This window comes from Bos grunniens, chromosome 22 (genome assembly GCF_055505025.1).
Source record: "Bos grunniens cultivar Pamir isolate PY7600 chromosome 22, Bosgru_T2T1.0, whole genome shotgun sequence".
Classification (NCBI taxonomy): Eukaryota; Metazoa; Chordata; class Mammalia; order Artiodactyla; family Bovidae; genus Bos; species Bos grunniens.
Window position 1 is genome coordinate 50,036,126 of NC_141186.1, and position 26,647 is coordinate 50,062,772.

The 26,647-nt window shown below is 39.0% G+C and overlaps 1 protein-coding gene across 17 annotated transcripts in view; it reads right to left on the reverse strand.

Moving 5' to 3' along the window:
- DOCK3 (dedicator of cytokinesis 3) overlaps positions 1 to 26,647 on the reverse strand; it is a 307,148-nt gene that overhangs the window by 268,684 nt on the left and 11,817 nt on the right. For 16 of the 17 annotated variants that reach the window (XM_086367783.1, XM_086367778.1, XM_086367775.1 and 13 more), the window contains exon 2: positions 14,634 to 14,717. In XM_086367783.1, coding sequence (XP_086223909.1) covers positions 14,634 to 14,717 — 84 coding nt within the window. Of the gene's footprint in view, positions 1 to 14,633; positions 14,718 to 15,366; positions 15,525 to 26,647 lie in introns of those variants that run through there. The other variant, XM_086367786.1, reaches the window with a different exon arrangement.

Consider the following 26,647-nt stretch of genomic DNA (forward strand, 5'->3'; position numbering starts at 1 on the left):
CCAGGCGTTTTCACATCTATAGTCCCAAAACACAGCTGAATACCACTTTGTTAAATACGCATCATTATTTAGGCTGTGAAATGCCCTTCCCAATGTAAGTAAGGCTATACTATCAAAAAGAGCCAACAGTACCACTACAATTGCTGCTGACAGAGAGGCTACAGAACAGTGTTAGCAGTGTTAACCCAAAAGAATGAAGCCTCTATATAATTCAGGCCATGTGACAGTCAACAATCAGCAGGCCTTTACAAAGATTCCGGGTGCAAACCAATCAAGCTAGATCAAAAACACCAAATGAAGTCCAACAAAAAGTACCCTTCAATACGAAGTTTTAAACTTTTTATTCAAAGGTATAACATATTCTTCACTGTCTGATAAAAGGGAAACAAGGCAAATGTGTTCATTTTCACTCCCATCCTAGGGCTAACAGTTGCTCATCCCTGAATTAGAGACAGGTAGATAATAGGCACAATGTCTATTTCATTCCATATCATGATTAAAAATAATTTTAAAAAGTTATCACTCATTATGAATGGCAGATCCACAGAGATTCACTTTAAAGAAGGAACCAACTGTAAAGTCAAGGACCAAAACAAAGATCTACAATCTTCTAAAAATACTAACTTTTTCTTTGGTATATCAATAAAAATATTCACAGCCCATCCAACTCTTTATCCTCTTTCCAATTATATAACTAATAGACATGGAAGAAAGTACCAACCACTTACATAAAAGAAAGAAATTTATAGATAATTCAGCTCCAATATTGGTGGACATAATTATTCAAAAGGTCAACATTCAAAATCCTCTATTATTTCACTGCAAACTGTTAAAGAATAACCTTGTGTATTATTTGCATACAAAATAATTTAATGCTATTTTAAATCTTTATATGCAGTAAGTATAAAAGATAATAATTGGCAAAAAATAAATGGACATTAAAAATTGAGAAATTTTACTCCCAAATGAGTTATTGCTCCTTTAAGCTTATGGTTCTCCATAAACTTATAGAGAACCATAAACAAGTTTCAATAATACTGCCACTGAATAAGACATTTTAAAAACTCTTTTATAATTCAAATACATATAAAATACATTTACTAACTTCTGGTTCTAGCGCTGACAAAACATTTCGCATTAGACAAATATAAACCTGAAAAAAATACAGGAAACAACTGTGTAAGAACAATGGAGAGCAACTATCTGAGACAAGATATGAGACACTATAATCCTCGAGAAAAGAGAATCACATCAGCTGAGTTTCTCCATGAGGACATTTCAGCAAAAATCAAAGTCCCATTGAGTTAAGGAAAAAAAGGTTGACACTGAGAGCTACTCGATACAATATCCACTCGTGGGACTGCCCAATTCATACAGCGGTAATTCAGGGAAAATTTCTAAGAAGCCCAGCTTTCTGCAGCAGCTGAGAGGCTAAGGAGCTAGGCAGAGTCACATTACCTTTAAGTTCAGTTCAGTTCAGTCGCTCAGTCGTGTCCGACTCTTTGTGACCCCATGAATTGCAGCACGCCAGGCCTCCCTGTCCATCACCAACTCCCAGAGTTCACTGAGACTCACGTCCATCGAGTCAGTGATGCCATCCAGCCATCTCATCCTCTGTCGTCCCCTTCTCCTCTTGCCCCCAATCCCTCCCAGCATCAGAGTCTTTTCCAATGAGTCAACTCTTTGCATGAGGTGGCCAAAGTACTGGAGTTTAAGCTTTAGCATCATTCCTTCCGAAGAAATCCCAGGGCTGATCTCCTTCAGAATGGACTGGTTGGATCTCCTTGCAGTCCAAGGGACTCTCAAGAGTCTTCTCCAACACCACAGTTCAAAAGCATCAATTCTTCGGCGTTCAGCCTTCTTCACAGTCCAACTCTCACATCCATACATGACCACTGGAAAAACCATAGCCTTGACTAGACAGACTCTGTTGGCAAAGTAATGTCTCTGCTTTTCAATATGCTATCTAGGTTGGTCACAACTTTTCTTCCAAGGAGTAAGCGTCTTTTAATTTCATGGCTGCAGTCACCATCTGCAGTGATTTTGGAGCCCCCAAAATAAAGTCTGACACTGTTTCCACTGTCTCCCCATCTATTTCCCATGAAGTGATGGGACCAGATGCCATGATCTTAGTTTTCTGAATGTTGAGTTTTAAGGCAACTTTTCCACTCTCCACTTTCACCTTCATCAAGAGGCTTTTTAGGTCCTCTTCACTTTCTGCCATAAGGGTGGTGTCATCTGCATATCTGAGGTTATTGATATTTCTCCCGGCAATCTTGATTCCAGCTTGTGCTTCTTCCAGTCCAGCATTTCTCATGATGTACTCTGCATATAAGTTAAATAAGCATGGTGACAATATACAGCCTTGACGTACTCCTTTTCCTATTTGGAACCAGTCTGTTGTTCCATGTCCAGTTCTAACTGTTGCTTCCTGACCCGCTTACAGGTTTCTCAAGAGGCAGGTCAGGTGGTCTTGTATTCCCATCTCTTTCAGAATTTTCCACAGTTTATTGTGATCCACACAGTCAAAGGCTTTGGCATAGTCAATAAAGCAGAAGTATATGTTTTTCTGGAACTCTCTTGCTTTTTCCATGATCCAGCGGATGTTGGCAATTTGATCTCTGGTTCCTCTGCCTTTTCTAAAACCAGCTTGAACATCAGGAAGTTCACGGTTCACGGATTGCTGAAGCCTGGCTTGGCGAATTTTGAGCATTACTTTACTAGCATGTGAGATGAGTGCAATTGTGTGGTAGTTTGACCATTCTTTGGCATTGCCTTTATCTGGGATTGGAATGAAAACTGACCTTTTCCAGTCCTGTGGCCACTGCTGAGTTTTCCAAATTTGCTGGCATATTGAGTGCAGCACTTTCACAGCATCATCTTTCAGGATTTGGAACAGCTCAACTGGAATTCCATCACCTCCACTAGCTTTGTTCATAGTGATGCTTCCTAAGGCCCACTTGACTTCACATTCCAGGATGTCTGGCTCTAGGTGAGTGATCACACCATTGTGATTATCTGGGTCGTGAAGATCTTTTTTGTACAGTTCTTCTGTGTATTCTTGCCACCTCTTCTTAGTATCTTCTGCTTCTGTTAGGTCCATATCATTTCTGTCCTTTATCAAGCCCATCTTTGCATGAAATGTTCCTTTGGTATCTCTAATTTTCTTGAAGAGATCTCTAGTCTTTCCCATTCTGTTGTTTTCCTCTATTTCTTTGCATTGATCACTGAGGAAGTCTTTCTTATCTCTTCTTGCTAGTGTTTGGAACTCTGCATTCAGATGCTTATATCTTTCCTTTTCTCCTTTGCTTTTCGCTTCTCTTCTTTATACAGCTATTTGTAAGGCCTCCCCAGACAGCCATTTTGCTTTTTGGCATTTCTTTTCCATGGGGATGGCCTTGATCCCTGTCTCCCATACAGTGTCACCAACCTCAGTCCATAGTTCATCAGGCACTCTATCAGATCTAGTCCCTTAAATCTATTTCTCACTTCCACTGTATAATCATAAGGGATTTGATTTAGGTCATACCTAAATGGTCTAGTGATGTTCCCTACTTTCTTCAATTTAAGTCTGAATTTGGCAATAAGGAGTTCATGATCTGAGCCACAGTCAGCTCCTGGTCTTGTTTTTGTTGACTGTATAGAGGTTCTCCATCTTTGGCTGCAAAGAATATAATCAATCTGATTTCGGTGTTGACCATCTGGTGATGTCCATGTGTAGAGTCTTCTCTTGTGTTGTTGGAAGAGGGTGTTTGCTATGACCAGTGCATCATCTTGGCAAAACTCTATTAGTCTTTCCCTGCTTCATTCCGTATTCCAAGGCCAAATTTGCCTGTTACTCCAGGTGTTTCTTGACTTCCTACTTTTGCATTCCAGTCCCCTGTAATGAAAAGGACATCTTTTTTGGATGTTAGTTCTAAAAGGACTAGTTCTGACAGAATGTGGTCCACTGGAGAAGAGAATGGCAAACCACTTCAGTATTCTTGCCTTGACCACCCCATGAACAGTATGAAAAGGCAAAATGATAGGACACTGAAAGATGAACTCCCCAGGTCGGTAGGTGCCCAATATGCTACTGGAGATCAGTGGAGAAATAACTCCAGAAAGAATGAAGGGATGGAGCCAAAGCAAAAACAATACCCAGTTGTAGATGTGACTGGTGATAGAAGCAAGGTCCGATGCTGTAAAGACCAATATTGCACAGGAACCTGGAATGTCAGGTCCATGAATCAAGACAAATTGGAAGTGGTCAAACAGGAGATGGCAAGAGTGAACATCGACATTCTAGGAATCAGAGAACTAAAATGGACTGGAATGGGTGAATTTAACTCAGATGACCATTATATCTACTACTGCGGGCAGGAATCCCTCAGAAGATATGGAGTAGCCATCATGGTCAACAAAAGAGTTCGAAATGCAGTACTTGGATGCAATCTCAAAAACGACAGAATGATCTCTGTTCGTTTCCAAGGCAAACATTACCTTTAGGAGACCTATAATAATAATATAGTGACTTTTCAACAGAAATGATGGAAATCAAAAATTAATGAAGCAAATCCTTAAAATGCTAAAATAAAATATTCATCAAGCTAGAATGCTACACCTAGGGAAAATATACCCTTTAAAATGATGACAAGGATTCTTTAATATCCACAAATCAATCAATGTAATACACCACATTAACAAATTGAAAAATAAAAACCATATGATTATCTCAATAGATGCAGAGAAAGCCTTTGACAAAATTCAACATCCATTTATGATAAGAACTCTCCAGAAAGCAGGAATAGAAGGAACATACCTCAACATAATAAAAGCTATATATGACAAACCCACAGCAAACAGTATCCTCAATGGTGAAAAATTGAAAGCATTTCCTCTAAAGTCAGGAACAAGACAAGGGTGCCCACTTTCACCATTACTATTCAACATAGTTTTGGAAGTTTTGGCCACAGCAATCAGAGCAGAAAAAGAAATAAAAGGAATCCAAATTGGAAAAGAAGAAGTAAAACTCTTACTATTTGCAGATGACATGATCCTCTACATAGAAAAACCTAAAGACTCCACCAGAAAATTACTAGAACTAATCAATGATTATAGTAAAGTTGCAGGATATAAAATCAACACACAGAAATCCCTTGCATTCCTATACACTAAGAATGAGAAAACTGAAAGAGAAATTAAGGAAACAATTCCATTCACCACTGCAACGGAAAGAATAAAATACTTAGGAATATATCTACCTAAAGAAACTAAAGACCTATATATAGAAAACTATAAAACACTGGTGAAAGAAATCAAAGAGGACACTAATAGATGGAGAAATATACCATGTTCATGGATTGGAAGAATCAATATAGTGAAAATGAGTATACTACCCAAAGCAATTTATAGATTCAATGCAATCCCTATCAAGCTACCAACGGTATTCTTCACAGAGCTAGAACAAATAATTTCACAATTTGTATGGAAATACAAAAAACCTCGGATAGCCAACGCGATCTTGAGAAAGAAGAATGGAACTGGAGGAATCAACCTACCTGACTTCAGGCTCTATTACAGAGCCACAGTTATCAAGACAGTATGGTACTGGCACAAAGACAGAAATATTGATCAACGGAACATAATAGAAAGCCCAGAGATAAATCCACGCATATATGGACACCTTATCTTTGACAAAGGAGGCAAGAATATACAATGGATTAAAGACAATCTCTTTAACAAGTGGTGCTGGGAAATCTGGTCAACCACTTGTAAAAGAATGAAACTAGAACACTTTCTAACATCATACACAAAAATAAACTCAAAATGGATTAAAGATCTAAACGTAAGACCAGAAACTATAAAACTCCTAGAGGAGAACATAGGCAAAACACTCTCCGACGTACATCACAGCAGGATCCTCTATGACCCACCTCCCAGAATATTGGAAACAAAAGCAAAAATAAACAAATGGGACCTAATTAAACTTAAAAGCTTCTGCACAACAAAGGAAAGTATTAGCAAGGTGAAAAGGCAGCCTTCAGAATGGGAGAAAATAATAGCAAATGAAGCAACTGACAAACAACTAATCTCAAAAATATACAAACAACTCCTACAGCTCAACTCCAGAAAAATAAATGACCCAATCAAAAAATGGGCCAAAGAACTAAATAGACATTTCTCCAAAGAAGACATACAGATGGCTAACAAACACATGAAAAAATGTTCAACATCACTCATTATCAGAGAAATGCAAATCAAGACCACTATGAGGTACCATTTCACACCAGTCAGAATGGCTGCGATCCAAAAGTCTACAAGCAATAAATGCTGGAGAGGGTGTGGAGAAAAGGGAACTCTCTTACACTGTTGGTGGGAATGCAAACTAGTACAGCCACTATGGAGAACAGTGTGGAGATTCCTTAAAAAACTGGAAATAGAACTGCCTTATGATCCAGCAATCCCACTGCTGGGCATACACACTGAGGAAACCAGAAGGGAAAGAGACACGTGTACCCCAGTGTTCATCGCAGCACTGTTTATAATAGCCAGGACATGGAAGCAACCTAGATGCCCATCAGCAGATGAATGGATAAGAAAGCTGTGGTACATATACACAATGGAGTATTACTCAGCCATTAAAAAGAATACATTTGAATCAGTTCTAATGAGATGGATGAAACTGGAACCTATTATACAGAGTGAAGTAAGCCAGAAAGAAAAACACCAATACAGTATACTAACGCATATATATGGAATTTAGAAAGATGGTAACAATAACCCTGTGCACAAGACAGCAAAAGAGACACTGATGTAGAGATCAGTCTTATGGACTCTGTGGGATAGGGAGAGGGTGGGAAGATTTGGGAGAATGGCATTGAAACATGTATAATATCACGTATGAAACGAGTCGCCAGTCCAGGTTCGATGCACGATACTGGATGCTTGGGGCTGGTGCACTGGGACCACCCAGAGGGAGGGTATGGGGAGGGAGAAGGGAGGAGGGTTCAGGATGGGGAACACAGGTATACCTGTGGCGGATTCATTTCGATATTTGGCAAAACTAATACAATATTGTAAAGTTTAAAAATAAAATAAAATTTTAAAAAATAATAATAAAATAAAAAAAATGATGACAAATTTAAAAGCAGATTCACATAAACAGAAGTTGAATGAATGTGCAGCAAACCTGAACTAAAAAAACCATTACTAAAAGGAGTACTTACAGTAAAAAGAAAGTGATCCCAGACGGAATCATGAAAAGAAGAAAGAAAGAGCACTGGAAACGGTAAAAATGTGGGCAAACAAATGAATACAGACAGAAAATACATGACAACAGTGGTACAAATGTAATAAGAGGAGTAAGTGCAATTGAATCATTGTAAAGTTCATGCATTGTTGGAAGTGGTATAAGTAAAACTTTAAGGGAGACCCTAGTAAGTCAAGAATGCATGTTTTAAACTCTAGGGTAGTCACCAAGTGGGACTTCCCAGATGGCTCAGCGGTAAAGAATCCACCTGCCAATACAGGAGACGCAGGTTCCGTCCCTGAGTCAGGAAGATCCCCTGGAGAAGGAAATGGCCACCCATCCCAGTATTCTTGCCTGGGAAATCCCATGGACAGAGGAGCATGGGGGGCTACAGCCCATGGGGTTGCAAAAGAGTTGGATACGACTTAGCGACTAAACAATAACAACTTATACAAAGGGTCCCAAAAGGCTAAGATACAGATCTCTGAGGAACAGTGGGCTGCTGCAAAACATGCTAACCACTGCCACAGTGACAAATGCTAGAGGCCATTCACGAGAACCAAGACCACTGCCTGACATAAGGAATACTGCAGGGACCAACTGTCTTCAGAGCAGTTTGCCAGTGGTATAAAATAAAAACAGGAAGAATCAACCCTTTTCTTCAACCTCCAGCCTAGTAGTCTCCCTACAATGCCCCTTTATTGGCAGAGTCTAACACAGACTAGCTGTCAAAGAAGAAACATGGTTTCCAGAGCTTCCAGCTTCAGTATCGCAAGAGGGGCTAGAAGGAACTTAGAGGCAATAATAAGTCAGTAACTGACAGAATCAGCATCTTTATTTAGGTCTCTCATCATGCCAAGTTCAGATAAGTGATAAAAGTCTTCTAATTTTCTGTGTGGAAGGTAAATGTCTGGCTGCCATGATTTCAAAGGCCAAGTGGAAGGTGAAGGTTAGAAGTCTCCATATTCAGTATTCAGTAGGTATGCTTGACTTAATCCTCCAGTTTTCAATACATAACCTATCTCCTACAAAAATGTGCATGAAGTGTCCCAATACACAGATGCTCTATTTATCCTTCATTTTCTAATAAACCTCAAAATCTCTACCAGATGAACAAGGAGCAGTCATCAGATGAATTGAAGGGAGAAGACTTATATAATTTCATCCTCATTTCCAAAGATGCCTGGTGCTATAAGTTCCTATGCCTTTTAAGGATCTGCTGTGTAAATAAGGGTAGTTCCAAGATATTCCTACTACATGCTTGAGATTCAGATATGCTGGGTCTGTTAAGTCAAAGTTTCCACTCTTCAAAGCCTTGCCAACTTTCTTTGTCCATGTGAGCATATTACATTTTAAAATCCCTGTATTTTGATTTTTGTAGTGTTTCATAACTGATTTTGAATTTATTTTTGTATATGGTGTGAAAAAGTAGTCCAGTTCTCCACACACCATTTATTAAATAGATTGTCTTTTTCCCCACTATGTATTCTTGCCTCTTTTGTCACAGATTAATTGACCATATAAGTATATGTTTATTTCTGGGCCCTCTATCATGTTCCACTGATCCATGTGTCTGTTTTTGTGCCAGCACCATACTATTTGGATAATTATATCTTCATAGTACAGTTTCAAGGGCTTCCCTGGTGGCTCAGACAGTAAAGCATCTGTCTGCAATGCAGGAGACCAGGGTTCAATCCCTGGGTCGGGAAGATCCCCTGGAGAAGGAAATGGCAGTCCACTCCAGTATTCTTGCCTGGAAAATCCCATGGATGGCGGAGCCTGGTAGGCTACTGTCCATGGGGTCGCAAAGAGTCGGACACAACTGAGCCACTTCACTTCACTTCACTTCAGTACAGTTTCAGCCTGGAAGCATGATACCTCCAGATTTGTTCTTTCTCAACATTGCTCTGATTATAAAGGGTCTTTTGGATTCTATGCAAATTTTAGGGTCATCTGTTCTAGTTCTGTGAAAGTGCCTTTGATATTTTGATAGGGACTGCACTGAATCCATAGACTATCTTGGGCAGTATGGTCATTTTAATGATACTGATTTGTCCAATCCATGGAGATGGTACATCTTTCCATTTGTTTGTCTCATTTACCACTTCTTTCATCAATGTTTTACAGTTTTCAGAGTACAGGTCTTTCACTTCCTTGGTGAAATTTATTTCTAGGTATTTATTCTTTTAATCCAATTATAAATGGGACTGTTTCTTAATTTCCCTTTCTGATACTTCATTGTGCAAACAGATAAATGCAACAGACCTCTGTACATTAAGCTTGTATCCTGCAACTTTCCTGAATTCATTTACTGAATTCAATTTTTGAATAACAATTCACTTATTGAATAACAGTTTTTTGTGAAGCCTTTGGGGTTTTCTATATAAATTGACAGTATCATGTCACCTACAAACAGTGATAGTTTTATTACTTCCTTTTTAATTTGGATTTCTTTTATGTGTGTGTGTGGCCTTTTGGTTGTTTTTTTTTTTTTTTTGCCTAACTGTTGTGACAAGAACTTCTAACATTATGTTCAATGAAAGTGGTGAGTATCTTTGTCTTATTCCGTTTTTTATAATTTTAAAATTTACTTAGTTTTGGCTGCACTGGGTCTTCGTTGCTGTACATGGGCTTTCTTTAGTTGCAGCAAGTGGGAGCTACTTTTCATTGTGATGCACGGGCTTCTCATTGAGGTAGCCTCTCTTGTTGCAAAGCACAGGCTAAAGGCACAAGGGCTTCAGTAGTTGCAGCATGCAGGCTCAGCAGCTGCAGCACGTGTGCTCTAGAGTACATACTCAGTAGCTGCAGTGCATGGGCTTAGTTGCTCTGTGACGTGTGGAGTCTTCACATACCAGGGACTGAACCCATGTCTCCTACATTGGCAGGCAGATTCTCATCCACTGTGCCACTAAGGAAGTCCCTTGTCTTATTCCTGATCTTAGAGCAAAAGCCTTCAGATTTTCTCCACTGAGTATAATGTTAGCTGTGGGTTTTAATATATGTTTGGCCTTTATCATGTTGAGGTAGGTTCCCTCTATGCCTACTTTGCTGACAGTGAAAAGTGAAAGTGACAGTCTCTCAGTTGTGTCTGACTCTTAGTAACCCCACAGACTATACAGTCCATGGTATTCTCCGGGCTATAATACTGGAGTGGGTAGCCTTTCCCTTCTCCAGGGGATCTTCCCAATCCAGGGATCGAACCCACATCTCCCACATTGCAGGCAGCTTCTTTACCAGCTGAACCACAAGGGAAGCCCAAGAATATTGGAGTGGGTAGTCTATCCCTTCTCCAGCAGATCTTCCTGACCCAGGGCAGGCAAATTCTTTACCAACTGAGCTATCAGGGACAGTTCTCGTCATAAATAGGTGCTGAACTTATCTAATGCATTTTCTGCATCCCTTGAGATGATGTGATTTTTATTTTTAAATTTGATAATGTGATATATCTAATTAACTGATTTGTAGATATTGTACCATCCTTGCATCCCTAGGATAAATCCCACTTGATCATGGTGTATGATCCTTTCAACATATTTATTTTGGCTTGATATTTGGTTTGATAATATTCTGTTGCAGATTTTGCATTTACATTCATCAATGATATTAGCCTGTAAATTTGTGTGTGTATGTTATTAGGTTGTTATCTGGTTTTGTTATCAGGATGATGGAGGCCTCGTACCATGAATTTGAAAGTGTTCCTTCCTCACTAACTTTCTGAACAGTTTGAAAAGGAAAAGTATTAACTATTCTTTAAATGTTTGGTCATGTATGGATGTGAGAGTTGGACTGTGAAGAAAGCTGAGTGCTGAAGAATTGATGCTTTTGAACTGTGGTGTTGGAGAAGACTCTTGAGAGTCCCTTGGACTGCAAGGAGATGCAACCAGTCCATCCTAAAGGAAATCAGTCCTGAATATTCATTGGAAGGACTGATGATAAAGCTGAAACTCCAATACTTTGGCCACCTCATGCGAAGAGTTGACTCACTGGAAAAGACTCTGATGCTTCGAGGGATTGGGGGCAGGAGGAGAAGGGGACGACAGAGGATGAAATGGCTGGAAGGCATCACTAATCAATGGACATGAGTTTAAGTGAACTCCGGGAGTTGGTGATGGACAGGGAGGCCTGGCATGCTGCGATTCATGGGGTCGCAAAGACTGAGCGACTGAACTGAACTGAACTGACTGAAATGTTTGGTAGAATTCACCTATGAAGCCATCTGATCCTGGACTTCTGTTTGTTAGAAGTTTTTTTTATTATTGATTTAATTTTATTACTGGTAATCAGTCTGTTCATATATTCTATTTCTTTCTGATTCAGTCTTGCGAGTTTGCACATTTCCAGGAATTTATCCATTTCTTCTATGCAATCCATTTTATTAGCATATAATTCTTCATAGTAATCACTTATAATACTCGTATTTCTGTGGTGTCAGTTTTAACTTCTCCCTTTTCATCCCTGATTTTATTTATTTGGGCCCTCTCTCCTTTTTTCTTGATGAATCTAGCTAAAAGTTTATCAATTTCATGTATATTTTCAAGACTTCCCTGGTGGCTCAGTGGTAAATAATCTGCCTGCCAATGCAGAAGATGCAGGTTCGATCCCTAAGTCAGGAAGATCCCCTAGAGAAGGAAATGGCAACCTGCTTCAGTACTCTTGCCTGGGAAACCCCATGAACAGAGGAGCCTGAGAGTAAATAACTTCACAAAAAAGTCAGACACGAATTAGAGACTAAACAATAATATCATATATTATCAAAGGACCAACTCTTAATTTCATTGATCTTTTATGTTTTTAGGTCTCTATTTCAGTTATTTCCACTCTAATCTTTTATTTCCTTTTTTCTCCTAACTTTGGGTTTTACTTGTTCTTCTTCTAGTTTCTTCAATGTGCACTTCGGTTATTTGAGGTTTTTCTTATATCATGAAGTGGGCCTGTATCACTGTGAACTTCCCTCTTACAACGGTTTTATCTTCATCCCTCTTTGACTTTTCAATGATCCATTGATTGTTTAGTCTCCATATGTTTGTGGGCTTTTTTTTTTTCCAGTTTTCTTCTTGTAGTTAATTTCTAATTTCATACCAGTGAAATCCAAAAAGATGTCTGACATATGCTGGAAAGGGTGTGAAGAAAAGGGAATCCTCCTACACTGTTAATAGGAATGTAAACTGGTACAGCCACTATGGAAAACAGTATGGAGCTTTCTCAAAAAACTAAAAATAGAGTTGCCATATGATCCAGCAATCCCGCTCTTGGGCATGTATCTGCAGAAAACCATGATTTGTAAAGCTATATGCACCCCCTGTGTTTACAGCAGCGCTATTTACAAAACCAAGATAAGGAAACTACCTAAATGCCCATTGACAGACGAATGGATAAAGAAGATGTGGTACATACATACAATGGACTGTTACTCAGCCATAAAAAAGAATGAAATAATGCCATTTGCTGCTACATGGATGGACCTAAAGTTTATCAAGTTTATCACACTAAGTGAAGTCAGAAAGAGAAAGACAAATACCATATGAATGTAAGTCCTTTATCAAATATTTCTTTCACTTTGTGACTTGCCTTTTACCTCTCCTTAATGGTATCTTTTTTCTTTAAATTTTATTTATTTGTTTTTGGCTGTGCTGGGTCTTCACTGCTGCACAGGATTTCTCTAGTTGCAACAAATGGAGGATACTCTCCAGTTGTGGTGCTCGGGCTTCTCACTGCGGTGGCTTCTCTTGTTGCAGAGCACAGGCTCCAGGGAGCATAGGCTTCAGCAACAGTGGCACATGAGCTCAGCAGCTGTGGTTCCCAGGCTCTAGAGCACAGGCTCAATAACTGTGGCAGACAGGCTTATTAGTTGCTCTGCAGCATGTGGGATATTCCCGGACCAGGGCTCGAACCCATGTTCCCTGCCCTGGCAAGTATTCTTTACCACTGAGCCACCAGGGAAGCCCTCCTTAATGATATCTTTTGAACAACAGATCTTCATTTTAATGAAGTACAACTTATCAATAAAGGATCTCTGTCTACCCCTAGGCTAGAAGGGGTATTTTCCTATGGTTCCTTCAAAGTGCATAACTGCTCTAAATTGCACATTTATATTGACCATCCGTCTGGAATTCAGTTTGTAGTATATGCTGTGAAGTCAGGTTCACGATTCACCGGTTTCAATACTGATCCAATACCATTTATTGACTAGGCCATCATTCTTCAGTCCAACCAGCCCAGCGTCACCTATTGCAATGGACATCATTTCCCCACTGCACTGCAATACCACCTTCTTCACATCACTGGAAGATAAACACGATGGTCTATTTATGGACCCTCTATTCTGGTTCATTATTATCTTTGCCTCCAAACCACAATGTCTTATTTTATAATAGTCTCATTTTTAGCTCTCAGTGGGAAAGCTTTCAGTATTTCACAACTGAATATGATGTGTGCTGCAGGCTTTTAGATATCCTTTATTAGATTAAGAATATTCCCTTATACTCTTATTTTGCTAAGTTTTTTTTATCATGAAGTCGTTTTGATTTAAACTACTATTTTAAGAAAATTATTAAAATGAGTCCTGCACTAGAGCTCCCTTTCCAGAAAAGTACACTACCAAACTTACACAGTTCCAGGGTCATAGTAAGTTGCACTTACTTCCATACCCACCTGAATGGTAAATTATATCAGAGTTCCACTTCCATCTGTACTATCTCCATGCTCAGCTAGCAACATTTCCACTCCAATATTTCCAAAATTTCCAAATAATTTGAGGTGGTTTCTAGTCATGCTGAACTGCTATCAACTTTGGCATATCGATTTTGACATCAATTTTGTTTTTGTCAATGCTCTGATTTTGTGTGATATCTCCATAACTGTATTTTTCCCATATATTTTGTTGACTACAGTGCATAATCTTCTAGAATGTGATATTTTTCAATAATGCATAAATATTATAGCAAAAATACACAAAAATGTCACAGAAGAACACAGCCAAGTCAAACTTCATTTGAGCTCATACACTGCCTTGTTTTAATTATGACTGATCATGTCCAGCCAATCAGATAGAAACATACAAATGAACTGATTATAATTAAATTCTATTCAAATGCAGATAATCAGGAGTAAAATATTATCTATTTGATTATAGGAAATTAAAAATAATTACTTGACATAGTATATAAAAAACATGTTCTGACAGCCAACAATAGTTATTTCATTGTTGCTATTAAATTAGAGCCAAAATTACTCATCAGTTGTGCTGAAGAGAGATCAGAAATTATTTTATAGCAGTGTATCATAATATGATTAATCATGGCTTCAAAAAGATTGCTTATAACCAGTACTACAAAATAAACATATATAATACTGCCAAAAATGATCACTATTTGTGTCTTATAATTTATAGGTCCATACTTACCCTCACACTTTTCAAGAATCTGGACTGTTTCTCCTATTTCTAAGACCAACCCTTGGGGAACAGATCCTCGAAAGCTGCATATCACTAGAAAACCAAAGATAAACATGTCAATTAGGATTTTTAAATACTGACATAGGGTCTGTGTCACTGAAATTAGGCACTAAATTTTCTTAAATATATGCTCTCTCTTTTAATTCATTTTTCAAATATGTAAGCCCCTGTAAGTCCTTGCAGGCATCTACATAACTAACTATAAGACAGCTTTCCTAAGGTCAAAAGTGTGCAATCTCTGAGCCATATCTTACAGTAAAATTAAAATAAATCAAATTAGCACTTAAGAAATTAACATCATCACATCATCCACTCCTTAACAAATTCTTTATCGAGATCCTTGCTATTACTTCAATCTCCAGAGCATTCAGTACTCCTGTCTTCTTAACCTTTGTCATTAATTGACAAGAACATTAAAATTATGAACAAGCTTCCATTGCTGGAAACTGGATGTTTTGTGCATATTTAGAAAACCTATGTAAACTTCCCATTTTAATAACTATCTTCATTCAAGACTGGCTTTCAAGTGATTTTTCAAATTAATGTATAAATAGAAAAGAAAACAATTATATTTGCTAGAAAAGCAAAAGGCTTGAAATAAAAGTAGAGCTTTCTCTCTCTAATCATGGGACTGTTTTCAGGCCTATATGGTCCATTTGCAGGAATATCACAAAGAATAAACCTGTTATTATAGACGGTTTCACTCTATTCTTCTCTTTATCTGTCAGGTACATCACATGTCACTGGTCACTGCGAGCTTCAAGAATTTGAAAAAGAACAGATACACATTCATACATAACTAAATCACTTTGCTGTACACCTGAAACTAGCACAACATTTTTTTATCAACTATACTCCAATTTGAAATTTTTAAAAAACTTTTTAAAGAAAGATAAAATAAATTCTGCCTACAAAGAATTTATCATTTCATTGGTGGTAGTGGGATAAGGAGTGTGAGATGAGAGGAAAAAATGGTGCTGCTGAGTCACTACAGTCGTGTCCAACTCTGTGCGACCCCATAGACGGCAGCCCACCAGGCTCTCCCGTCCCTGGGATTCGCCAGGCAAGAACAATGGAGTGGGTTGCCATTTCCTTCTCCAATGCATGAAAGTGAAAAGTGAAAGTGAAGTCGCTCAGTCATGTCCGACCCTCAGCGACCCCATGGACTGCAGCCTTCCAGGCTCCTCCATCCATGGGATTTTCCAGGCAGGAGTACTGGAGTGGGGTGCCATTGCCTTCTCCACCATATGGTGCTACAAGACCTGTTTGCTCCGAGATCCACTCTCTGTCCTCCTCCCCCGAACTCTATGCCCCAGGGGAGCCTGTTCTCACAGGCAGCATCAACAGCCTCCTCCCTGCCCCATGGCTGGTTGGGTAAAGTGGGTGGAGAACACTGTCAGATGCTGGAGGATTGGTGAGATTGGGATGTTTATTCCTGCAGGGGTCTGGAGTGCGGCTGCATCCCTCCAATGAAGGATGTGGATTTCCCAGGTGGCGCAGAGGTACAGAACCTGCCTGCCAATGCAAGAGATGCAGGAGACTCAGGTTCAATCCCCGGGTCTGGAGGACCCCCTGGAGGAGGACATGGCAATCCACTCCAGTATTCTTGCCTGGAGAATCCCATGGACAGAGGAGCCTGGCGAGCTACAGTCCACAGGGTCACGAAGAGTTGGACATGACTGAAGCCGCTGAGCAAACACACAGATGTATAGCCAAGTTAGTGGCATAACCAGAAAGAGAGGAACTTTTCCAAATAATGTGTCAGAAGAAAGCAATTTGACTATATATCCCTAATGGAACATATTCTAAGGATTAAAAAAAAACTTCAAAAAAATCTTAGTCTGCTTTCACTAATCATACTGTGGATATAGTGATTAGTAGTGCTATTCTATGACTGTTGTGTGAGTACTGGAGAATAATCAGGTAAGTAATTATTTAGGAATTTCCTTTTAAGGTATAGAAAATGCAGATGTAAGATTTATGAAGTAAAGACAATGTAGTAATGCACAGTTCCGGATAAGGCCTACAAATAATGACAAATCTCTAGCACTAAAATTGTCATTTCTAAATATACTATTTCCCACTAAAAGGAACCAGGGCTCCTTGGGAAAAAGCCAAGTTTAGGACAGAAAATGCTTAACGTAAGTGTGGAATACCTTATCAAACTAAAAATCAAGGAAGCTATGATTAATAGCTAAACTACTATGGTCAGGTCAAAAGAACTTTCAGCACCAGGAGAGTTCCACTACTCACTAAAAGGATAGTATATCAATATATTTACATTCATAAGGTATAAGACTGATGATTCCCCAAAAAGCTTATTGGTCACTTTTCAAAGGTTGCTAGGGAATCAATTTACTACTATGAAAATTCACAAAACAGCGGAAAAAACAGAACAGAAAAAAAAAAAAAGAAAACACGCTTTTCTAACACAAACTAGATCTCAGTATACCCACAAAGTTGGCGAGAAGTTTCTCTATAAAAATACTCTAGACAACAGAGAAGTGATGGCAAAGGTAGAATATATCCATTTGGTGACTCCCAATAAATGGATGGGTATAGGAAATGATCATTGGTAGCTCTAACATCATGAAAAGAGGAGACAAGAAATTATATAACTACTAAAGAAAGTGCCACATGAAGAAATCATAAAACTCAAACCTGACTATGGTGATGCTTACAGAAATGTCAACTTAAAGGAAATACTGAGAATAAGGAGCATATTAAATGAATTCACAGAAATATGATTAGCAAGATTCAGATCATGAGACCAAAAAATGCAGTTTCTTTAACAAAACACTGCAAGGAAAAAAAAAAAGAGATGGAAAACTCAATAAAACAGCCTTCAGCTGTATCAACTCCATATACAGTAGTACCAAAAATTAACAAGACACTTAGGAATAAATTTAATCAAACAGGTACTGAAAACTACAAAACACTGCTAAGAGAAATTAAAGATCTAATTAAGACACCCCATGTTCATGGATTGGTAGAATTAAGATGACACTACTACCCAAGGTAGTCCACAGATTCAATGGAATCTCTATTAAAATCCCCAAGATAGAAAAACACATCCTAAAATTCATATGGAATTTCAAGAGACCCAAATATCCATAACGATCTTCACAAAGTTGGACAACTCTCATTTTCAACCTTCAAAACTTACTACAAAAGTACAGTAATCAAAATAGTGTATGGTACTGGAATAAGGATTATATGAATCAACGGAAAATATATTATGTTCCCTATATATGAACATTCAAGTTGCGAACCCTCAAAGATGAAAATGTGCATTTGCATGTCCAACTATGTTAGTTCACATCTGGCATACATTGTCACGTGTGTGCATACTCTACAAGTGGTTATGCTTTTGTGTAGTTTACTGTATAGTATTATACAGAATGGGGCTTCCAAGTGGCTCGGTAGTAAAGAATCCACCAGCCAATGCAGGAGACACAGGAAACACGGGTTTGATTCCTGGGTCAGAGGAATCTGAAGGAGGAAAAGGGAGCCTGGAGGAGGTAATGGCAAGCCCACTCCAGTATTCCTGCCTGGAGAATACCATGGACAAAGGAGCCTGGCAGACTGTAGTCCATGGGTCACAAAGGAGTCAGACATGACTTAGTGACTAAACAATAATAACATAATTAATATATGTTAAGTACTTAGAATAGTACCTGGTACAAAGTACTATGTGTTTGAAATTATTATTCTGCTATTTACTTTTTAAAGTATATAATACATATATATATTGTATACATATATTGTCACCCTGCTTATTTAACTTATATCAGAGTACATCATGTGAATGCCAGGCTGGATGAAGCACAAGCTGGAATCAAGATTGCTGGGAGAAATATCAATAACCTCAACGCAAATGACGCCACTCTTATGGCAGAAAGTGCAGAGGAACTAAAAAGCCTCTTAATGAAAGTGAAAGAGGAGGGAGAAAAAGTTGGCTTTTTCACTCAACTTTCAGAAAACTAAGATTATGGCATCTGGTCCCATCACTTCATGGCAAATAGATGGGGAAACAGTGACAGACTTTATTTTGGGGGACTCCAAAGTCACTACAGATGGTGACTGCAGTCATGAAATTAAAAGACGCTTACTCCTTGGAAGGAAAGCTATGACCAACCTAGACAGACAGCATATTAAAAAGCAGAGACATTACTTTACCAACAAAGGTCCATCTAGTCAAAGCTATGATTTTTCCAGTAGTCATGTATGGACGTGAAAGTTGGACTATAAAGAAAGCTGAGCACCAAAGAATTGATGCTTTTGAACTGTGGTGTTGGAGAAGACTCTTTTTTTTTTTTTTTTTAAAGTTCACTAATGATTTTTTTTTTTTTTTTTATTCCTTTATTTCTCATGTGTTCCCCATCCTGAACCCTCCTCCCTCCTCCCTCCCCATACCATCCCTCTGGGTCATCCCAGTGCACCAGCCCCAAGCATCCAGCATCGTGCATTGAACCTGGACTGGCATCTCGTTTCATACATGACATTTCACATGTTTCAATGCCATTCTCCCAAATCTTCCCACCCTCTCCCTCTCCCACAGAGTCCATAATCCTGTTCTATACATCAGTGTCTCTTTTGCTGTCTCGTATACAGGGTTATCGTTACCATCTTTCTAAATTCCATATATATGCGTTAGTATACTGTATTGGTGTTTTTCCTTCTGGCTTACTTCACTCTGTATAATAGGCTCCAGTTTCATCCACCTCATTAGAACTGATTCAAATGTATTCTTTTTAATGGCTGAGTAATACTCCATTGTGTATATGTACCACAGCTTTCTTATCCCTGGACATGGAAGCAACCTAGATGTCCATCAGCAGATGAATGGAGAAGACTCTTGAGAGTCCCTTGGACTGCAAGGAGATCCAACCAGTCCATCCTAAAGGAAATCAGTCCTGAATATTCATTGGAAGGACTGATGCTGAAGCTGAAACTCCAATACTTTGGCCACCTGATGCAAAGAACCAACTCATTGGAAAAGACCCTGATGCTGGGAAAGATTGAAGGAGGGAAGAGAAGGGGACCAAAGAGGATGAGATGGTTGGATGGCATCACCGACGTGATGGACATGAGTTTGAGTGGGCTCCAGAAGTTGGTGATGAACAGGGAAGCCTAGCGTGCTGAAGTCCATGGGGTGGCAAAGAGTCAGACACAACTGAGCAACTGAACGGAACTGAACTGAATATACACAGAAAGAGTGTGTAATATCAAAACATTTATGGCAGTTACCTGGGCTGGGTGAGGAGAGAAGTGGGGATACACTTGGGGGAATTGAGTTAAGAGGCTTTAAGAGTACTACTTTCTATAGTTTTTTAAAAGCTGTATGGATTTTTTAAAATTATGTACACTGTATTTGCCAATACCATGTATAAGCACACTGCATCCATGGAAAGGCATTCTACAATGTCTTTAAAGTTGTACTCTTTTCAGTATAATTCTAGTAATACAAAAATATCATAGGATCAACACTAAAATGTATTTTCTTCTACTTGAAATAAAAGAAACCATCATTGCTAAATCTTTTAGTATAAACACTAGCCATCAGAAGAGAATTCTGAGTCTTCCCTTTTATTTTTAATTTTTTAACAACACACTAAAATTTATTCTACAAACAAAATTATTTGAGCAGGAAATTTATCCATTTTATCTCATAAAAATTATCAACAAGTAATTCTTAAAAGTAGCTGCCACGTAAAGCAAATTAAGCAAGTGAGTCTCTACTTTTAAATGAAAACCAGCTACTTACAAAGTAAGAACTACTGGGTGATCTTTTTGTATTTCTAGCTAAGAGCACTTCAAATTAAAGACCATCTTTTTAAAATGTGCTTCAAAAACACTACAGGCAAAGAGAAAAATTTAAGGGGGTGAACATGCTTTAATATAAGACATAAGCTAGATATCTCAACTGAGTTCCAAACAAAATTCAGTCATGAGGTGGGGAAGAGAGCTGGTAATGTCTGGTGAGACAGGAGAAGAATAAAGATTTTAAAAGGTGGCTTGCAGAGTGATAAATGGGGAAGCTAAGAGTAGAGGGATGAAGGACAGATGGAAGAGGACAGCAAGGGGTCAGTCTCCCATCCTGGTCAAAGAGACAGTGAATTATTAGGGAGAGATATACACGGAGAAGAAAATGGCACCCCACTCCAGTACTCTTGCCTGGAAAATCCCATGGACGGAGGAGCCTGGTAGGCTGCAGTCCATGGGGTCGCTAAGAGTCAGACACGACTGAGCACATTCACTTTCACTTTTCACTTTCATGCATTGGAGAAGGAAATGGCAATCTACTCCAGTGTTCTTGCCTGGAGAATCCCAGTTATGGGGGAGCCTGGTGGGCTGCCGTCTCTGGGGTCACACAGAGTGGGACACGACTGAAGCGACTTAGTAGCAGCATAAACAGAGGGGGCCTTCCCCAGTGTGTCAGTGGTAAAGAATCCACCTACAATGCAGGAGACATGAGTTCAATTCCTGGGTAGGGAAGATGCCCCAAAGGAGGGCATGGCAACCCACTCCAGTATTCTGGCCTGGGGAATCCCATGCACAGAGGAGCCTGGCAGGTTACAGTCCATAGGGTCCCAAAGAGTCAGATACGACTGAGCTACTGAGCATGCACACATGCACAGACAGAAGAGTTAAAGCTTTCTCTCCAAGAAGTTGAGACTCAGGAGCACAAGCAGTGTACACACTGCAGCTCCAGCACTGATTTAGAGCACAGGTATCAAAAACCTCAGTTACAAAGGCAGGTTGAGAATTTTCAGTAATTAAAAAAATATATATATATATGATTAGAAGAAAAAAATATTAACATGTAGCACCATACTTCAGTTTTAGAACCTGTTTCTGTCATTTACCTAATTAAAATAAAGAATTTAAAAGAAAATGCAACCCAAGGTATTAGTTCCATTTATTTTATGAGCTAATAAAAATGTAAAGATCATTTCCTCAATCAATAATCTATTTCCAACTTACAATCTCCAAATACCACAGAGAAAAATACTCTCATATGTATCAAAGTTAGTAAGTCATTTATAAAGCAATAATGCCTACTACAACACAATAGTTTCTTACTGAAACTATACATAAACTCTAATCTAGAGTTAGTAAAGATTAGTACAGTGTACTTATTTTATTTTACTGAAGAGGAAAATAGAAGGTAGTTAAGTGATTTGTTCGCAATCCTTATAGATTTTCCATGTGAGGAACAGTAGTGCCTAGTTCCTGTGAAAATAAATTCTATTATTCTTTTATCTCTTTCTCCTGAATCTAAAATCACTCTTATGCTCCTCCATTTCCATTCCTAAAATTGCTTTTTCCCTTAATTAAAATGTTGCATTGGCTCCCTACTGCCCACAGAATAAAAGCCATATTCCTCCTTGCATCCAAGGCCCTTGACACTCTTGGCCAAACCTGCCCTGTCAGTCTCCTCCCAACGACAGAAGACGTGGTCTAGTCACTGTTCTGCAAAACAAGTCTCCAGCACATAACCTTGCACGAGCCTCCCTTTCATACGTCACTGTTTCCTACTGCCTGGATCCTCTCTCCTGCTTCCTCTCCACTGACAAAAATCGTATCCACTCATCAAGACTGTTTTTGCACTGTTGGAAATGAATCTTCCAGGCCCTGAAGTCCTCTGGCACATTCTACTTCTATCACATGACTGACCTTAATTGTAGCTTCGAGTATATGTGCATCAAGGAGCCCTCTCACTTTACTGTTCTGTATGCCCAGCATTCCTAACTCTCATGTTTTACAGAAATTGTCCCACTCTATATGATTTCAGTGGGGCTATCAGTCAGACCCTCTCCACCGCCTCCAAGTAGGCATGTAAAATAGACTGGGCCACGCCATTCACTCCCTGAATCTTCCCAACAGGAGCTAACTCTTTGCTATCTCATCATGCACTGTAAAGATGTAACCCCAGAGCTGCCAGGAGCTACGGTCCCCAAAGTGAAAACAGTAAATTTTTTGAAGTTAATGACTGCAAAAAATAATTCAACACATAGGCATATACCAAAATGTAAAATGGAAACACAGATATCCTGATATGTTGAGGCCCTGATCCCAGTCTTCTGAGGTCAGATCCATTCACACCTTTTTTAGTTATATGAACCAGTAAATTCTCCTTTCTGCTTCAGTTTCAGATGGATTTCTAATAATTATAATTGAAAGAATCCCCGTGGAAAACAGTATGGAGGTTTCTCGGAAAACTAAAAATAGAATTACAGTATGATCCAGCAATCTCACTTCTGGGCATAGATCCAGACAAAACCATTATGTAAAAAGATACATGCACCCCTATGTCCACAGCAGCACTATTCACAATAGCCAAGACGGGGGAACAATCTCAGTGTCCACCGACAGACGGATGGATACAGAAGACATGGCACATATATACAATGGAATATTGCTCGGCCATAAAGAGTAAAATAATGCCATTTGCAGCTACATGGATGAACCTAGAAATTACCATACTAAACAAAGAAAGTCCAAAAGAGAAAGACAAATACCAGGTATTCAATAAATATTTCTAGACTAATTCCTATCTTTCGGTGGTTTTACATAAGAGTCAATGATATAGTGTTGTTTTTTTTTAAGACTTTTTAGGGAATCAGTGTCTGAATTCAAGACCCAAAGAGCCAAACTGTATGACTTTGAGTAAGTTACCAGATGCCTCTGACCTTGGTGATGCCATCTGAAAAATAAGAACACTGTGTTATGTTATGGTCCCTTCTAGATCTAAAGTTCCATAAATATATAATTATTAGCTAAAAATTCTTGTCTACTTGCATTGTTTTAACTACTAACTTCATAAAACTTCCTTAATCTAATTTTCACAATCATCTAGATTAAAGGTCTTGAAAGTAGGTAGATCTGTATAGTCTTCCTTCATTGTTCCCCAGAACCTCAGTTCAGTTCAGTCGCTCAGTTGTGTCTGATTCTTTGTGTCCCAGAGCCTAGTACATACCAGATCTTCTGTAAATGTCTACTAAATCAATAAAAGAATCCATGTGAAGTATCTTCACTTTCCAGTTTGACTTGTATTTTGAATTTCATGTTACTACCTGTTTTTCATTACCTCAGGAAACCTCCTCCTCTCCTTCTGTCAAGAAACAAAGTTTAACTTTCTTTTCCCTTTTGTGGTTCCTGCAACAAACTATAGTTGATACCATCTTGCCAATCCCTGTAACATGTAATCTCAGTATCATCTTTATCCTCCACCTTCTAATCACAACTGAAAATAATTTCAAACTCTATTTTCAGAGCTGAATTGTTTAATAATTTCTATCAACTTATATCTTCATTTAAGTATGTTTGAAAGGCTTTCACCAGTCTACAATAATTGCATGAGTTCCTTTCTCTCAATGTGGAGTTTATTTTAAACTACATATTCTCTATGAAGTGAAAAATTAGGGACTATCCAGAAAAAACATCCCGAAGTTAAAGTATATTTAAGAACCACTCTAGGGGCTTCTTTGATGGTCCAGTGGTTAAGAATTCACCTGCCAATGCAAGGGACACACGTTTGATCCCTGGTCTGGGGAAATCCCACTTGCCATTGGACAACTAAGCCCGTGTGCCACAACTACTGAAGCCCGAGCACCTGGAGTTTGTGCTCCACAATGAGAAGCCACCGTGATGAGAAGCCACTGCCTGCCGCAACTAGAGAAAGTTCATGCACAGCAATACAGAACCAGCACAGCTAAAAATAAAAATGTTTTAAATGGGCAAAGTACTGAGTAGACATTTCTCCAAAAACAATACACAAATGGTCAATAAACACATGAAAAAATGCTCGACTTCACTAATTATTAGGGAAAATGCATATCAAAACCACAGTGAAATACCACTTCACACCCATTTGGATAGCCATTTATAAAAAGCTTTTTTTAAAAAAATAACAAGCATTAGCAAGGATGTAAAGAGACTGGAATCCTTGTGCATTGCTGATGGGAAAGTAAAAATGGTACAGACAATACAGAAAATAGTATGGGTGGTTCCTCAAAAAAACTAAACATAGAATTACCAAATGCTAAGTAATTCCAAAGGATTTAAAAACAGGTAGTCAAACAGGTACTTGGATGCCAAATGTTCATTACAGCATTATTCACAACAGTAAAAGAACAACCCAAGAGTCCATCAATAAAGAATGGGTAACCGGGAGACTGGAACCATCTTACATACACTACTATGTATAAAACAACGAATGAGAACTTACTGCATAGCACAGGGAGCTCTACTTGGTGCTCTGTGATGACCTAAGTGGGAAGGAAATTCAAAAAAGAGGGGATATGTGTACACATACGGCTGATTCACTTTGCTGTACAGCAGAAACTGGCACATCAGTGTAGAGCAACTATACGCCAATAAAAAGTAATAACAATAAACAACCCCTCCTTCTTCCTGGTTTTCCTCATGATAACAAGATGGCTATCACAGCTCCAGATGTCCTACCTACATGCAGCCATCCAGAGGGGAAACTGCCCCCTGCACAGACCAAATCTGCATTAGGCTGTATTACTCCCAGATCACTGTCTCTGTTCCAAAGTCAGGTCTTCCTATGGAGTGCAGCCTTGGCCATGAGTTAGTTCTTTTAACAGGCCTAAGGTTTTCATAAAGGCACTAAATCTCACTCCAAAGGAAAGCAAAGGGGCCACTTCTGTCTTTCACAGAGTTGATTACCCGGTTTTCCATGCACAAGTTCAATTCAGATTTAGCTTGAAAATGCATAACTAGGGAAAGAAGTAAAGGGCAGAGTGGCTGGCAAATAGGGAAAGATAAAGAATAATACTTGAAGTAGCTACAGAGAACAGAAATGAAGGGAGTTAGAAAGAATATCAAAACAAAACTATTATTTCAAGTCACTGATACCAAGCTGATGGAGTCTCACACATCCTCAATCCACCCTCATCTGTTCCTCTCCGTGCATGCTCGGTCGTGTTCAACTCTTTGTGACCCCATGGACTGTTGTCTGCCAGGCTCCTCTGTCCATGGAATTTTCCAGGCAAGAATACTGGAGTGCGTTGCCATTTCCTACTCCAGGGGATCTTCCTGACCCAGGGACCAAAACCATGCCCGTGCATCTCCTGCATTGGCAAGTAGATTCTTTACCACTAGCACCACCTGCAAATTTGGAAAACTCAGCAGTGGCCAAAGGACTGGAAAAGGTCAGTTTTCATTCTGATCCCAAAGAAAGGCAATGCCAAAGAATGCTCAAACTACTGCACAATTGCACTCATCTCACACGCTAGTAAAGTAATGCTCAAAATTCTCCAAGCCAGGCTTCAGCAATATGTGAACCGTGAACTTCCTGATGTTCAAGCTGGTTTTAGAAAGGCAGAGGAACCAGAGATCAAATTGCCAACATCCGCTGGATCATGGAAAAAGCAAGAGAGTTCCAGAAAAACATCTATTTTTGCTTTATTGACTATGCCAAAGCCTTTGACTGTGTGGATCACAATATAGTGTGGAAAATTCTGAAAGAGATGGGAATACCAGACCACCTTATCTGCCTCTTGAGAAATTTGTATGCAGGTCAGGATGCAACAGTTAGAACTGGACATGGAACAACAGACTGGTTCCAAATAGGAAAAGGAGTACGTCAAGGCTGTATATTGTCACCCTGCTTATTTAACTTATATGCAGAGTACATCATGAGAAACGCTGGACTAGAAGAAACACAAGCTGGAATCAAGACTGCCAGGAGAAATATCAATAACCTCAGATATGCAGATGACACCACCCTTATGGCAGAAAGTGAAGAGGACCTAAAAAGCCTCTTGATGAAAGTGAAAGTGGAGAGTGAAAAAGTGGGCTTAAAGCTCAACATTCAGACAACGAAGATCATGGCATCCGGTCCCACCACTTCATGGGAAATAGATGGGGAAACAGTGGAAACAGTGTCAGACTTTATTTTTCTGGGCTCCAAAATCACTGCAGATGGTGAC